Raw genomic sequence first — 13,600 nt, forward strand, 5'->3', positions numbered from 1 at the left:
TCAAATGCTCGGTGTAAACTAGGCCATTGCATTTTGACAGTTGTGTGTATTAAGGTTGATGTAATTGTAAATTATAATAAGAAGTGTTAAATAGCGCGCGCAAAGCGCGCGTTTGTAGTGCTAGTCATTTAAAAAATGGATGTAATGGCGCTAATGTTCCACGTTAAAGAAGGCCGGGATGGCCTATCTCATGCTTCTCTCTGATCGACGACGTCGGAGAAGCATTTGGTGACTTTGGTGTGATTCTAACCTAATGTATGGAGCACGTTGATTTTATTTGTATCATATTTGTTGCATATTGTGTTATTTATTAACGAGTTGTGACTAATTTACGTTTATTATAATAACACATTTTTGGTAAGTATGTCAATTGTAATTCATCATACTTACATCTTGTAATCAAAGTTAAAATGTGTATAGTACTCTATAGGAAATATAAAAATATGCTTTTATTGAATTTAGAATTACTTTTTATGCGAATAATTAAAACTGAACTAAAACTAAATTGAAACTTAAATTAAAACCTACAAATTTAACCTTAACTTTTAATGTATTAAAATTAATATGGCAACGTATTAATATAGTAATTAATGTTTTTTAATAAATATGTATAATAAAATTTAATAGTTAATATTTGTTATATTTTATTAGATTTTAATTTGTTAAAATAAGATAATTAATCTTAATAATATCTATTTAGATAGATACATGATTTAATGTCTTTAAATTGATTTCTCAGTATTAAAGACTAAGTTTAAAAAATATATTATTCTCTTATGTCTTATTGTATAAATATTGATATGTTTGTTGCAGACACAATGGCTAAAGCACATACTACTAATAAAGCCCCGCGAAAGCAGGGCTTTAAGCATTCGGGACACAGTATGAATCCCGAACGTCCTACAGAAGGATTGAAGGGGGTAGCTAAGGTACGGACGAAAGCAACTATTAAAAGATTGCAGATGTATCGCAATCAGAGACCAAAACGCAATCGTGCTGGAAAGATTATTAGCCCCGCGCCGTTTCAAGGCTGGAACACTTCTGGAACCATGTCGCGTGTGGAGCCGTCCCAAAGGTGGTTTGGTAATTCGAGAGTCATCTCGCAGAATGCTTTGCAAAAATTCCAAAATGAATTAGGAACCGCCATGAAGGATCCTTACAAGGTCGTCATGAAACCCACTCAATTGCCCATAACTTTGCTTCAGCAGAAGGCGGCAAACGCCAGGGTACATCTGTTGGACACAGAGAGTTTCGAAAGTGTTTTCGGTCCCAAGAAGGTTAGAAAGAGGCCGAATTTGGCAGCAACGTCGTACAATGAATTGAAGAAACTGGCCGAGAACAGCGAAGACACTTACGACAAAGAGAAAGACTCCAAGGACCACGATCTTGTTCGCGAGGATACTGGCGTGAAGGACGCGCAGAGAGACTGGGTCATGGCGGCGGGACAGAGCAGAAGGATCTGGAACGAGTTGTATAAAGTCATCGACTCCTCCGACGTTATTCTGCAGATACTGGACGCAAGGGATCCGATGGGGACTAGATCTCCGCCCGTGGAGAAATATCTGAAAACCGAGAAACCCTACAAGCACCTGATGTTTATCCTGAATAAGGTGGATCTAGTGCCGACGTGGGTCACGCAGAGGTGGGTGGCGATCCTGAGCAAGGAGTATCCAACGATCGCCTTTCATGCCTCCTTGACGCATCCCTTCGGCAAGGGCTCCTTGATAAATCTGCTACGGCAATTTGCGAAATTGCACGTTGACAAGAAACAGATCAGCGTGGGTTTCATAGGGTATCCCAATACAGGGAAGAGCTCCATCATAAACACCTTGCGCTCCAAGAAGGTCTGCAAGGTGGCCCCTATAGCCGGCGAGACAAAGGTGTGGCAGTACATAACTCTCATGCGTCGCATCTACTTGATAGATTGTCCCGGTGTCGTTTATCCGTCGTCGGAGACCGACACGGAGAAGGTGTTGAAGGGAGTCGTGAGGGTGGAGCTCGTTCAGAATCCGGAAGATTACATCGCTTCCGTCTTGGAGAGGGTGAGACCCGAGTACATTCGTAAGACATACAAGATAAACGTATGGACGGATCATGTCGATTTCCTGGAAAAATTGGCGCGTCGAAGCGGCAAGCTTCTGAAGAAGGGAGAACCTGACATCGCGATCGCCGCGCGTATGGTACTCAATGATTGGCAGCGCGGTAAATTACCTTTTTATGTTCCACCCGTGGGCTATGAAGAACCGTTATCAGATCAAACAGCTAGTACAAGTGGAACGGTTATCGCACAAGATAATGCATTGAAAATCACTGATAACACAGAGGCCCAAAAGACTGATAATTTATCCTCGAAAGAGATAATAAAGAGCCAGCTAACAGTGACACAAGATTTTAGAAAAATACGCGTTGGATTGCCCTATTCGGGTAATGATATTAAGAATCTAGAGCAGGACAAGTCTTTCAGTGAAAGTATCGCAGAGGATGATAGTAGTGTAGAAAGCGGGTCGGAATTGGAGAACTCGGCTTCGGAATTGAAAGATGCGAAAATAAAAAATAATTCGAGTACACCAAAAGATAAATCTGATAATTTGCAAAAGATAGAAAATCCGGACAATCAAAGCAATAAAGAAAGTTCTTCAAACAATGATAACGTTATCAATGATAAAACAGATAAATCTGATATGGAAGAAAACAATGAATACTCAGATTCGGAAATTCTTTTACCTATCGAACAGGATAACTTAAAACAGAGCATATTCGATGTCATAGATAATGAATATGATTCTAGCGATACCGAAATGCTTCCTTCTAAAACAAGTAGTGATATGCAAAGTGTTTCGTCAATGTCTCGTAGAAAAACGAAAGAAAAATTAACGAGCAAACAGCGAAGAGCTATAGAACGCGCGAGTAAGAGGAAAAAGATCGGAAGTAATTTCTATGAAGTCACGAATGTCAAGAACAGGAATAAGAATAGGAAAGTCCCCAAGGTCAAGAGAAAATAATAAATCTATATTTTAGAGTGAATTACATCGATTTTACTCAAACATTTATAAAACAGCAAAAATTTAACAAAGTCTAAAAAATATATATGTAAAATATATATGTAAAATATATACGTTTGAAAAATATATAAATTTTATATTTGTCAAATTTGTGCTAAATTTTGCACATCCATCTTCTCCTGTAATTAGCCTCTTCCTTTTATGATGCGCGCAAAATGAAGTAAAACAGTGTAACATTAATTGCTTACGTAATGCAGTCAATTGTGTCGTCCATTATGTCACATTGCGCAATAATGGACATACTTATATATGATTTGACATTCCAATGTCAAATCATACGACATTCCAAGTATTTTCTACTTTTTTTTTATTGCACTAAATCCAATCGCGTTTAACAAAGTAAAACACGACCTTACGCAGCCGTTGGATGAACGATTGGTTGCCTTGGTAGGATATCATGAAATTCTTCATGTTATCCAATTTCAATTCGGTTTCCTGCGTGTCCAGCGTTAAAATCTTAAGCATGAAAAACAAGTGCATAGACTCGAGTTTGGCATCGGTGAACATCTTGGCGTCGAATTTCTCTCTGGTGAACGGCTCGGTGTCGCAACCCATTCGGTCCAGCACGGCTAACAACGTTTCGTGGTAGAGATCTATCAATTTCTCGATCTCATCCTCGCTCACATCCGTGCTGGAGAACAGGAAGAAGATCATTTCGCGCAGCGGGCTGAGGAACAGATAATTCTGAAAATCCACGAATTTGATGTCGTCCACCCGGCCGTTCTCATCGCGATGGAACATGATGTTGTTCACCCAGAAGTCTGAATGGATAATAGTGGACCACGGTTCCTCGGGCGCCTTAGTCCATATACCAAGATCGGACGAGATGCTTACAGCGGTTTTGCACCGATCCAGGTGAACAGCTAATTGCGAATCACCTGCTATCCTGTTCAGCATGTCTTCTTGAAAACGCTCAAACTCGTCCATCTTCAACTCCAAGCATTTGCTGCGTATCTTCAATTCCTCGAAGTACTCCGGTCGCTTGTACTTTGTAGCCATTCCTAGCGCATGAAACCTCGCCATCGCCCGTATCGCGATTCTCGAGTGCTCAAGATCGCATCCTGAAATCCAATAAAAAAAAAGTCATTCATTTATCATATAATGAATACCGAATGACTAAGCGTATTTGCAACTTATATAATCTTTAATCTGATAATCTAAACTACGTAAGAGATTCTTCCACGTAGTCAGTGGAAACGCAATGTGATGCAATTTTATTACTCTTATGTGAAACATTTTTCACGATCAATTTTATAAAAATCATTATAGCGCAATTATTAGCTCGATATATCAAGAGAAATCGCGAGAAATAAAACTTGGAAAAAATGGTGCCAAGGGGATTGGCCATAAATTATGTTTCTATTACTAAGGTCATAAATCATATTGATAAAGAAAAAAAAGACATCATTGTATTACGATGAATAACAAATCTTTGTAATTAATTTATTGCGTTGTTTTTAACATATATTATAAATATCTTAGTAAATAAACAGTTAATAAACAGAATTAATTTCAATCATTATTGTATTAACAATTTATATAATTTATGAAATTCTATTAATTTTTGTTACCACATATACTTTTATATTTTTTATTTTATATATTACAAGTACGTACAGGATGTTTGGAGAGGAAACTGATAAACTTCTAAAATATATCCTAAAGGTCATTCTGAATAAAAAAAGGTTTAGATACACGATATATTATAGATCAATTCGGCTTATCAAGAAGTAGACAATATTAACATTGTAAGCAAAAAAACCGTTTAACTTTTATTAAATTTGTCTATAAGACAAGTAACAGCATGTTTGCAAAAAATAAATATTTCGAGAAATAATATAATTAAGTATAACATATACTTACCTAATAAAATTCAATTAATAAAAGTTACAAATACCTGCAAATATTTTCTTTGCCTGTTATTATAATATTGATAAAATTCTCTACATCTCGATTAAATTGTGTATATCTCTGTAAGTAAATTAATCTATAGCATATTTGAATTTTTTTGCTTAAAATGATCTCTAGAATGTATTCTAAAAGTTTATTGGTTTTCTCGCAAAATATCCTATATATTACATATAATAAATATATACAAATTTATAAATTTAAATTCTCAATTAATTTATTAAATTGAAGATTACGAAGATTGTGAATTTAATACTACATAATTTGTCATTCTCATAAAAATTATCATAAGATTAATTAATATAAATAGACTTTAAATTAATTACTTAAATTATAAAAAAACTTTAGAGAATTCAAAGTTCACCAATAATTTATTACAGTAGATCAGAGTTTTTCCACCGTAAATTTATTATTTTTTATTAGATGTAAAACAATGTTAAAGTAATACAATATCGCTATCGCGTTATCCGAACGCGCTTCATATATGCCTGCGAAAATTTTAGAGAAGATACAGTAAAAAATATTTAGAAATAAATAAAAAAGCGAATGAGGCGCGAAATAAAAAATATTTTAAAAATTGTGAAAACGAATTACATTATGTTTACAGAGTTGCCACAAAACTGGAAATTAAGGAAAAATCAGGGAATTTTACAAAATTATTAAAATTCTTGGCTTAAAGAAGTTAATATGCGTAAATATTAATGCGTATATTACACACTTATACAGTTTTGTTAGCAAATATAAATTCTCTTTTTAAAGAGATTTAAAAATGCTTCACTAACAATAAGTGCATTAGAATTTTCAATCTTTTAAAAGTAGAATTTTCATTATCTACTTTTTGTTGGAATTTTAAATTTATTTAAAACTATTTTTTTTAACTTACTTGTAAATTTCTTGTGTCACTTGTGAACGAATTAATAAAATTAAAATTGACTTTATATTTTTGTAATTTTTCTTTCAAGTCTGTAAATCTTTGTATAACAGCAAGTCGGAGATTCCAATAAACAGGATATAGTTTTTATCAAAAAGAAACTATATTTACATTCCTTGTATTCTAAGTAGAGAAAAAGAATTGTGCGCATATATAAAAGAAAAAGATAAAGAAATAGTAACAACTTGACAATTAAGTGCAAGCAACGCCAACAACAGTAACAGTAATTTACATTCCTCTGTTAAATTATTTCTCAACAAAATATTTAACGGTTTCCAAATAGTTTCCAAGTCAAGACGAACATACAAAAAAATGTTTTAATCTTATTGAAAGTCAGGAAAAATCATGAAATTTTGTCTGGAAATCAAGGAAAAGTAATGGAATTTTAGAATGAAAAATTTGTGGCAACCCTGGTTTATTCTGATTTTAATACTAAAATGATATCGTTACAATAAAATCACTTTTCAAATGATAAAATAAAAATTTTTTAAATTTACTTTTTATGTCTAAATGTCGTGATTAGCGGAATCTAATAAAAAACCTATGCTGAGCGCTATGTGCACTTAATGTACCTCGACAAAGTTTGCTCATTATTTAATGTGTCGTAAATTGAAAAAGGTTGAAAAACACTGTACTAGACTCAACATTTTTTTCTAATTTCTGAATTTTAACTTTAAGAAATTCTTGATTCAAATTTAAATATTTATACATATACCTGAAGACATTAAAATAAACTCAAAGCAACTTATAATGTGTTTTAAATATACGCAATATTATTTACTGATACGTCCGAAAGATTTTGTGCGAATTAGTTCAATTTCATGTAATTATAATTATACATTTATATATTTATATTCAGTAATTATAATTATATAATTTGGATATTGAAGAAGACCGTTATTAAAAGGCCGAAACGTTTGTTCTAGTTTCATTGTTTAAAAATATATGCGAGTGTCGGAACATTGTTGAAAGATCTTGAGCAATAATAAGCTTGGCTCTAAACTCTAAAGCCTATATTATTTGTATTATTTATTCAAAAAGAGTCTTTCTACCATTAATATTAATTTTAAATTAGATAAAATATTCTTCTACGCTACCTTTAGTTCTATCGCCATTGTAATAACCACGCGTTCTTAAGTTCTCCATTAGAATAACAGCATCATCATCAAAATCGACATCTGGACTCAGTGACAATCGAGACTGATAATACTTGGGCAATATATCGAATATTTCATCTTCCTTTAAACCCATTTCTCTCTCCAGTCTTTGGTAATGAGGCACGATGCTCTCATACATGAAGATCTCCTTTCTGAATGTGAACGGGGAATCGAATATTTCGAGTTGAAATTTTGTCGGCGGTGCCATCTTCGCGATGAGATGAAGATCCTCCTCTTCCGCCTTATCGTTGCGCTTAATCACGGCGTGAACACTTAAAATTGTACTGCCATAATTCTCGCCCGGCTGCAACAAACTCTTGGTCGTGAAACGGACCACGATCAACCGATCGCCGAATGTGAGGCTCAGTAGTGGTTGCAATTCCCGCAGTTCAATCGTCTTCATCTGTTGCTGATCGTTGCTCATGATTGTTGCACAAGCGGACAGTTTCGAGGAAGATGTCTCTACGTCAACCAACTATCACGTTTCGCGTCGGACTGACGCTGAACCAGTCGAGATATTACGCGCGCGCGCCCGCCTCTGACATGTCCCATGCCGGGCCGACGATTATTTCATTTGCGACAGCCGCAGCCACTGATCTCCGCTGCCTCCGCCTCCGCTGGTGGAGGCACGGTCCGCCTCCTTCCTAGTCGCATATTTTTATATCGTTACGTAGCCATGATTACTTAACTTATCATGTGATATGCCTGTAGTGTTTCGCACGTATGTGCACCGAATGAGATTAATTTCCGTGCACGAGAGACACGTGTCGATTCATACGGGGAAAGTTTCGTCAATTTTCCGTACTTGGAAGCGATTTCCCCCGCCAGTGATTGCCAGCTTCGTCTCTCTCTTACTTTCAGTCTCTCAATTTGCCTGCGGCAATCAGTTTGTCCCGGTTTCTCCTTGAGGAAATTATCATGTGATTCACACAATCTTTGTGCTCTGTTTGCCGCTATCTCTACGATAATCGCACGGTGCCACGCAACAAGTACCCTTTACGAGTGTATTTATCTGTCTATTGCATTAGAAACGTAATTATGTTATTATCTCGTTATTACTTTAATATAATGGATTAGATTAAATAATCTCGGGTCACAATCACTGAGAATGCTCCTGTAATATGGTAGTAAAAAGAATAAATTTATTTCTGAAGTAACAGAATAATGATATAAAAATATATTTTTTCTGGCACTCATATGGCAGTTGTGTGTGTAAGACAATATGTAATTAAAATTTTTATATGCAAAGTAAAATTAAGAACATAAGACACATTATATAATATTAGATATTGCATAATGTAATCTCTAATCACTTCATTCGTAGTTTTATCGTTGAAAATTTCCGACTGTTTGCTCTTCTCATGTAAATTCGTTACGACTTTCACAAGTTGCCGATGGTGACCAAATCTTTACTTTGGTCGACTTTCTTGCTCGATCAATTTGCTGTGAATATCCCATAAGTTCTACAAATAAAAGATAATAAATTGTAAATTTAATTATTTAAAATTGTGATTACAATTTTTATAACATTACATTATATAAAAATTGTGATTATAATTTTTGTAACAAATTTGTACAATAAAAATAACTAGATAAACATACAGTTATAATATCTTATATCTAATATATTTTTTTTTGTACAAAGATATTTTTTTAGGAAGGAAAATGGATATGTATTACTCGTATAATTCAGAAAATTTTGATTGAACATAAAAGTCATGGAGATAACTACCATTTCAAATGTTTTGCACTGTACGACGGGGGATTGCATTTCCATCTTCCTCAATCAATTTGCGATGTACATCACTGAGCGCCTAAATAGCATACAAATTGAATACGAGACGCAATTTAACATTATGCCTGACTTCTGACTCGATGTCTGTATACTTCACGATAAAAAAAAAAGTGCTAAGTCAACGTGAATGACAAGGCAGATGAGAGATTACCTTGAAGTATTTAACCGTTTTTACGCGTAGCTCCAGAGTGGCGTCCTCATCGCAGATTATGAGCGTACGAGGATGTTGTTGAAACGCGGACACCGTCCACATATGGTTAATGCCTTCCTCTATGGCCTTGTAAAGGGCGAAAGCTTTGTGAGATCCGGTGATAAGAATCATCACCTCCTTGGCGTCCATCACGGTACCGACGCCCACAGTCAGCGCTTGTTTCGGCACTTTGTTAATATCATTTCCGAAAAATCTCGCGTTCGCTTCCAAAGTGTCTTGCGCGAGAGTTTTCACTCTCGTGCGAGAAGCTAACGACGAACCTGGCTCGTTGAAGGCTATGTGCCCATCTGGTCCGATACCTATTGAACAATTTTAAAAGTTACTCGCAAACTCTTGTTACACTCCTCTTGTGTTTATATTTAACAAAACTGTGTTGTCGTACCTCCAATGAACAATTCTATTCCACCAGCCTCTTTGATCATTTTCTCGAAATTATCGCATTCTTTTTCGAGATCCGTCGCATTTCCGTCAAGTATATGCACATTTTTCGGGTCGATATCTATATGTTTAAAGAAATTATTGTACATGTAATAGTGATAAGATTCTGGATGATCTCTCGGTAAGTCAACGTACTCGTCCATATTGAATGTCTTAACATATTTGAAGGAAATTTTGCCTTGTTGATAATATTCTATAAGCTTTTTGTACATTCCCAAAGGTGTCCCTCCTAGACAGAAAGGAAGCAAAAAAGCTTATCAGGATGATAATATTAATATATTAATGTCATAATAAAAATATGATTATAATAAACAGATATTTAAAAAGTTATTAATTTAGCTATTAAAATTTTTATTTACAGTATTATGTACCTGTAGGGAGACCGAGAACGAAAAATTTGTTCTTATCAGGATTAAAATCATTGATTCTCTTCAAAACATACTTCGCAGACCATTCTGCGACATCGTCCACGTTATCGCAAATTACCAGACGCATAATAAATATATTAATTGCACACAATTATAGAATTGCACACTGTAACATAAAAATATACATAATTAGTATCATTTTAATATTGAATTAATATTGTTACCAAATATATTTGTATTTATGAGCGATTCCATACATCAAATAAATATTTTTTGTTTTTTCTGAATTTTTTTAAATTTTTCGTTCTTATGTACGTACATAATATTAAAATATATTTATATTAAATTTCAATATATATATCATTATTTTTTTCGAGATATGAAATTTTTTTACGAAAATTTCAAAGTTATACTTTAAAACGCTTTAACTTTCGAACGATTTAAGAAATAGAACTCGGCGAACAATTATTTTAAAGCATGACTTAACATACCTTAACATACTTTATGTGTGAATAAACAAAATTTTAAATAATGTATGATTTTTATGATAAATTTGTATTTAAATTTTTTTAAGTCTGTAACTCCTTTCCCAAGGAATTACAAATTATAAAAAATTTAATATTCCATGATTTATTATTTTTAAATGAGATTAAAAGAGGAAATTTGACATCTTTGTTTTAAAATGTTTCTAAAAATAAATAAATAAATAAAATTCAATATGAATTTATATAGATTTCTCGCGCACCGTAAAGACGCGCCAAAGAAATGCGATGGTAGTACAATAAGATCCATCGCAAAACTTTTTAAATAGTGTTTAAGATAATTTTTAAGATAAAATAATATATTTGTAAGAAAAGGGAATAATAAGGATAATTTTCTTACAAATATATTAATATTTTATAAATAATATATGTCATCCTTTTATTATGAAAAGAAACATTAATATTACACGAGCTTACGTTCTGAAGAAAAAAAACTCGCAATAAAAAGTTGTACTTTTATAAAAAACAATATATTAAATATTTTATCTTTAATAAATAAAAGCCGCAAGAATAGATACAAGAAGGACAACATATAAATTATAAAACTATAAAAAAGTAATACCTACATTACTTTTATACATAAAGTAATGCTTATAGATAAAGTAATGGTTTACTTTTTGTAGCTTTTCACAAAACTTTTTGTCAAAAGGAATGTCAAGATTAGTTCAAACCTACACGTAAAAAAAATTTAGTGACAGCAACTATAAATATAGATGATAACTATACGAGTTTTATATGTAGAATTAATGTACAGTGTTGAATACATGTACAATATGTTGAATAAACATCTATAATGTATATAGATGAATAAATTATATTATATATTATAATTGCATTAACTATAAAAAATAGTTTATTTCAACCATAGATAATACGTTAATTCCTCATATAAAACTTGTATAGTTGCACTGTGTCTTTTTGTACATGAAAACTATTTCAGAAGAAATTATTAAAACACTAAAACTAGGCCTGAATGAATAAAGGTTTGTTGATATGTATTAGACAGCAAATCAGACTTGGCAAAGTAGGGAACTTTAACAAATTAATCATGTAAAAGAAACATTTATACGTACTTAAAAGCAATAGGAGCTATTATATAATTTATCCCAGCGCAAGAAGCGATGCACGATGTAATTGTAATAAGAACAGGCTTTTATCAACGAGACGTATTTGCGCATTCATATCTCAAAGATAAACTCGTGACATTACCCTTTTATCTTATACGCATAGCTACTGCAAAAAATAATTTCGTGTGTGTACTCTTCATTCTTCAGATTCGTTTAAAACTTTTTTTTAAACACGTTAAATATATTAATATATGTACTTAAGTGTCTTTCATACAATTAGTTTTCTACAGGCAGACTATCGAACAAATCATTAACAATATTTTCATAATTAAAATCAAAGTGATACAACTAATGAAGATTACAAAAGGATAGGTAGTATTACATTATTTATAAAGTTCTTATTGATAGACACACTGCAGCACACGCCATTATCTCGCGCTTATCACCTTAATTTCGACCTGACTCGCGGATCGCGCGGCCTTCTTTTTCTTTCCTTCGGAGTTAATAATCAGCGGCTGTTGACCCTCCGTAAATTAATCGCAGAAGACAAAGGACCGATCTGTTGTGCTGTCTAATTTGTTCTTTTCCGTTTCTGTCTATCGCGACAGAGAAGCCGCAGTGTGCTTCTCAACAGAGAATGTCCTTCGGGGAAGAATGTGCCGCACGGAGGAGCGGCTTGGAGGAGCACGAACCTGCTGGATGAGTCGTCGTGTCGGCCGCACCACCCACCGGTCGGTCCCGTCGGTCACTGCATCAGCTGACTTGGCGTGCGTAACCTGATCTTGCGTCCCCCTCCTCGAGCGTGTGGCGGTCCGCCTGTTTCTTATTTTCGGGTCAGCTCATCGTCGCGCGCGAATCCTTATCGCGGCTGTGTACAGATAAGGGCGCGGTCCGAACCTTTCGCGGCTCCGCGCCGCAATTTTTATCTATTCCTCTCCTTTATCGCTCACGACTGTGCCCTGCCCTCGACGCACTACGTAAACAAGCACTGTCGCACTTGGCACACTACTCGCACTTTCTGCACTTAAAATCAAACCAGTATCAGAGACACAATAATTCTCTCTGCCAGTATTATGTATGTAAATTATTGCAAATATATATATGTATATATTCAATTAGAAAAGAAAGTCGAATAGCTTAAAAAGTCCAAATAAAATAAGTATATAATTACAAGTATACATATAATTTAAAAAAACAAAAAGGGGAAAGACGAATTAAAAACTCAAATTAAAATGAAAAAAATAGATCATACATATTTATAACAGAAAATATAATGAAAAATTGCGGAAGAAGTACGGAAACATTTATGATTAATTTATTTTTACTAAATCGCAAATTTATGTTAAAAGTCGATAACATTGATACTCTGCAATTACCTCTGGGCCCACCGGGCCCATTTGCTGACACGAAAATTTGCTCAGAGCTGACGATCTTTAACAGTATCTCGTCGGTGTATAGTATACGCGCAATTGAGATCATCTAATTCAATCTATCAACATTAAAAACGTAAATGATAAACTGCAATTATAACTTTTTAAACTTGCAGGTTATATATAAAGTGGTCTTATATTGTAATTTAAAAAAATTATTGATTATTAATAAATAAAATAATGAATTATGAGCTAGAACAAGATTATTTAATTGTCAATATAATAAGATACGTTAAAATGCAATTATACATGATAGATATACTCGACAGATATATCGCTATTTATACTTATATTTATATTATATTATAAATTAATTAGGTTAAGCTTCAATATGTTGCTGCAAAATTTCTTTTCATGTATACAAATGCGGTGGAAACGATTCTGAAAAATTTGAATCACGTGACATTTTGCTGCTGCTGCGCGTGTTGCATACAAAGAGTTTATATACATAGAGTAGGAGAGACCTGGCGGCGCCTTTGATGGGAACTGTGAGCTGATAGAAAGAGAGAGAAAATGAGAGAGCCATCTTTATCCTTGTCTAATGTTGCGCGCGCATTGATCGACAACCCAACCTATTCCTTTGATGAATCTCGAAGTTAGATCAAGAACCTTTGTATGATCATCGACACCAATTGATTCTTCTTATTATACAAAAATATATCGATATTCGTTTAACACACGAAAGTAAATG

At 33.8% G+C, this 13,600-nt stretch overlaps 3 protein-coding genes across 9 annotated transcripts; 1 reads left to right on the forward strand and 2 right to left on the reverse strand.

Annotated features, from left to right (window-relative positions):
* The first annotated feature begins 91 nt into the window (after positions 1-91).
* Positions 92-3,064, forward strand: LOC105457152 (nucleolar GTP-binding protein 2). 2 transcript variants are annotated; one of them, XM_011701653.1, is made up of 2 exons: positions 92-357; positions 814-3,064. In XM_011701653.1, exon 2 carries the CDS (start codon positions 819-821, stop codon positions 3,000-3,002), a length of 2,184 nt encoding a protein of 727 aa, XP_011699955.1. In that variant the 5' UTR covers positions 92-357; positions 814-818; the 3' UTR covers positions 3,003-3,064. The 2 variants fall into 2 exon arrangements, with proteins under 2 accessions (XP_011699955.1, XP_011699956.1); XM_011701654.1 differs by having other exon boundaries at positions 92-255.
* LOC105457151 lies at positions 3,013-7,676 on the reverse strand. The gene is made up of 2 exons (XM_011701652.1): positions 6,999-7,676; positions 3,013-4,123 (listed from the first exon to the last, which is right to left on the reverse strand). Exons 1-2 carry the CDS (start codon positions 7,480-7,482, stop codon positions 3,378-3,380), a joined length of 1,230 nt encoding a protein of 409 aa, XP_011699954.1. The 5' UTR covers positions 7,483-7,676; the 3' UTR covers positions 3,013-3,377.
* A 502-nt stretch (positions 7,677-8,178) lies between these two features.
* LOC105457153 (glucosamine-6-phosphate isomerase) lies at positions 8,179-12,475 on the reverse strand. Of its 6 annotated transcripts, none has more exons than XM_011701657.1 (7): positions 11,926-12,165; positions 11,486-11,642; positions 9,874-10,036; positions 9,447-9,731; positions 9,005-9,363; positions 8,791-8,872; positions 8,179-8,521 (listed from the first exon to the last, which is right to left on the reverse strand). In XM_011701657.1, the coding sequence occupies exons 3-6, from the start codon at positions 9,995-9,997 to the stop codon at positions 8,795-8,797; spliced, it is 846 nt and encodes a 281-aa protein (XP_011699959.1). In that variant the 5' UTR covers positions 9,998-10,036; positions 11,486-11,642; positions 11,926-12,165; the 3' UTR covers positions 8,179-8,521; positions 8,791-8,794. The 6 variants fall into 6 exon arrangements, with proteins under 6 accessions (XP_011699959.1, XP_011699958.1, XP_011699957.1 ...); XM_011701656.1 differs by having other exon boundaries at positions 11,486-11,645; XM_011701655.1 differs by lacking the exons at positions 11,486-11,642; positions 11,926-12,165 and adding an exon at positions 12,172-12,475.
* Positions 12,476-13,600: the final 1,125 nt, after the last annotated feature.

Source organism: Wasmannia auropunctata, unplaced genomic scaffold, assembly GCF_000956235.1.
Source record: "Wasmannia auropunctata unplaced genomic scaffold, wasmannia.A_1.0 LD335358.1, whole genome shotgun sequence".
NCBI lineage: Eukaryota > Metazoa > Arthropoda > Insecta > Hymenoptera > Formicidae > Wasmannia > Wasmannia auropunctata.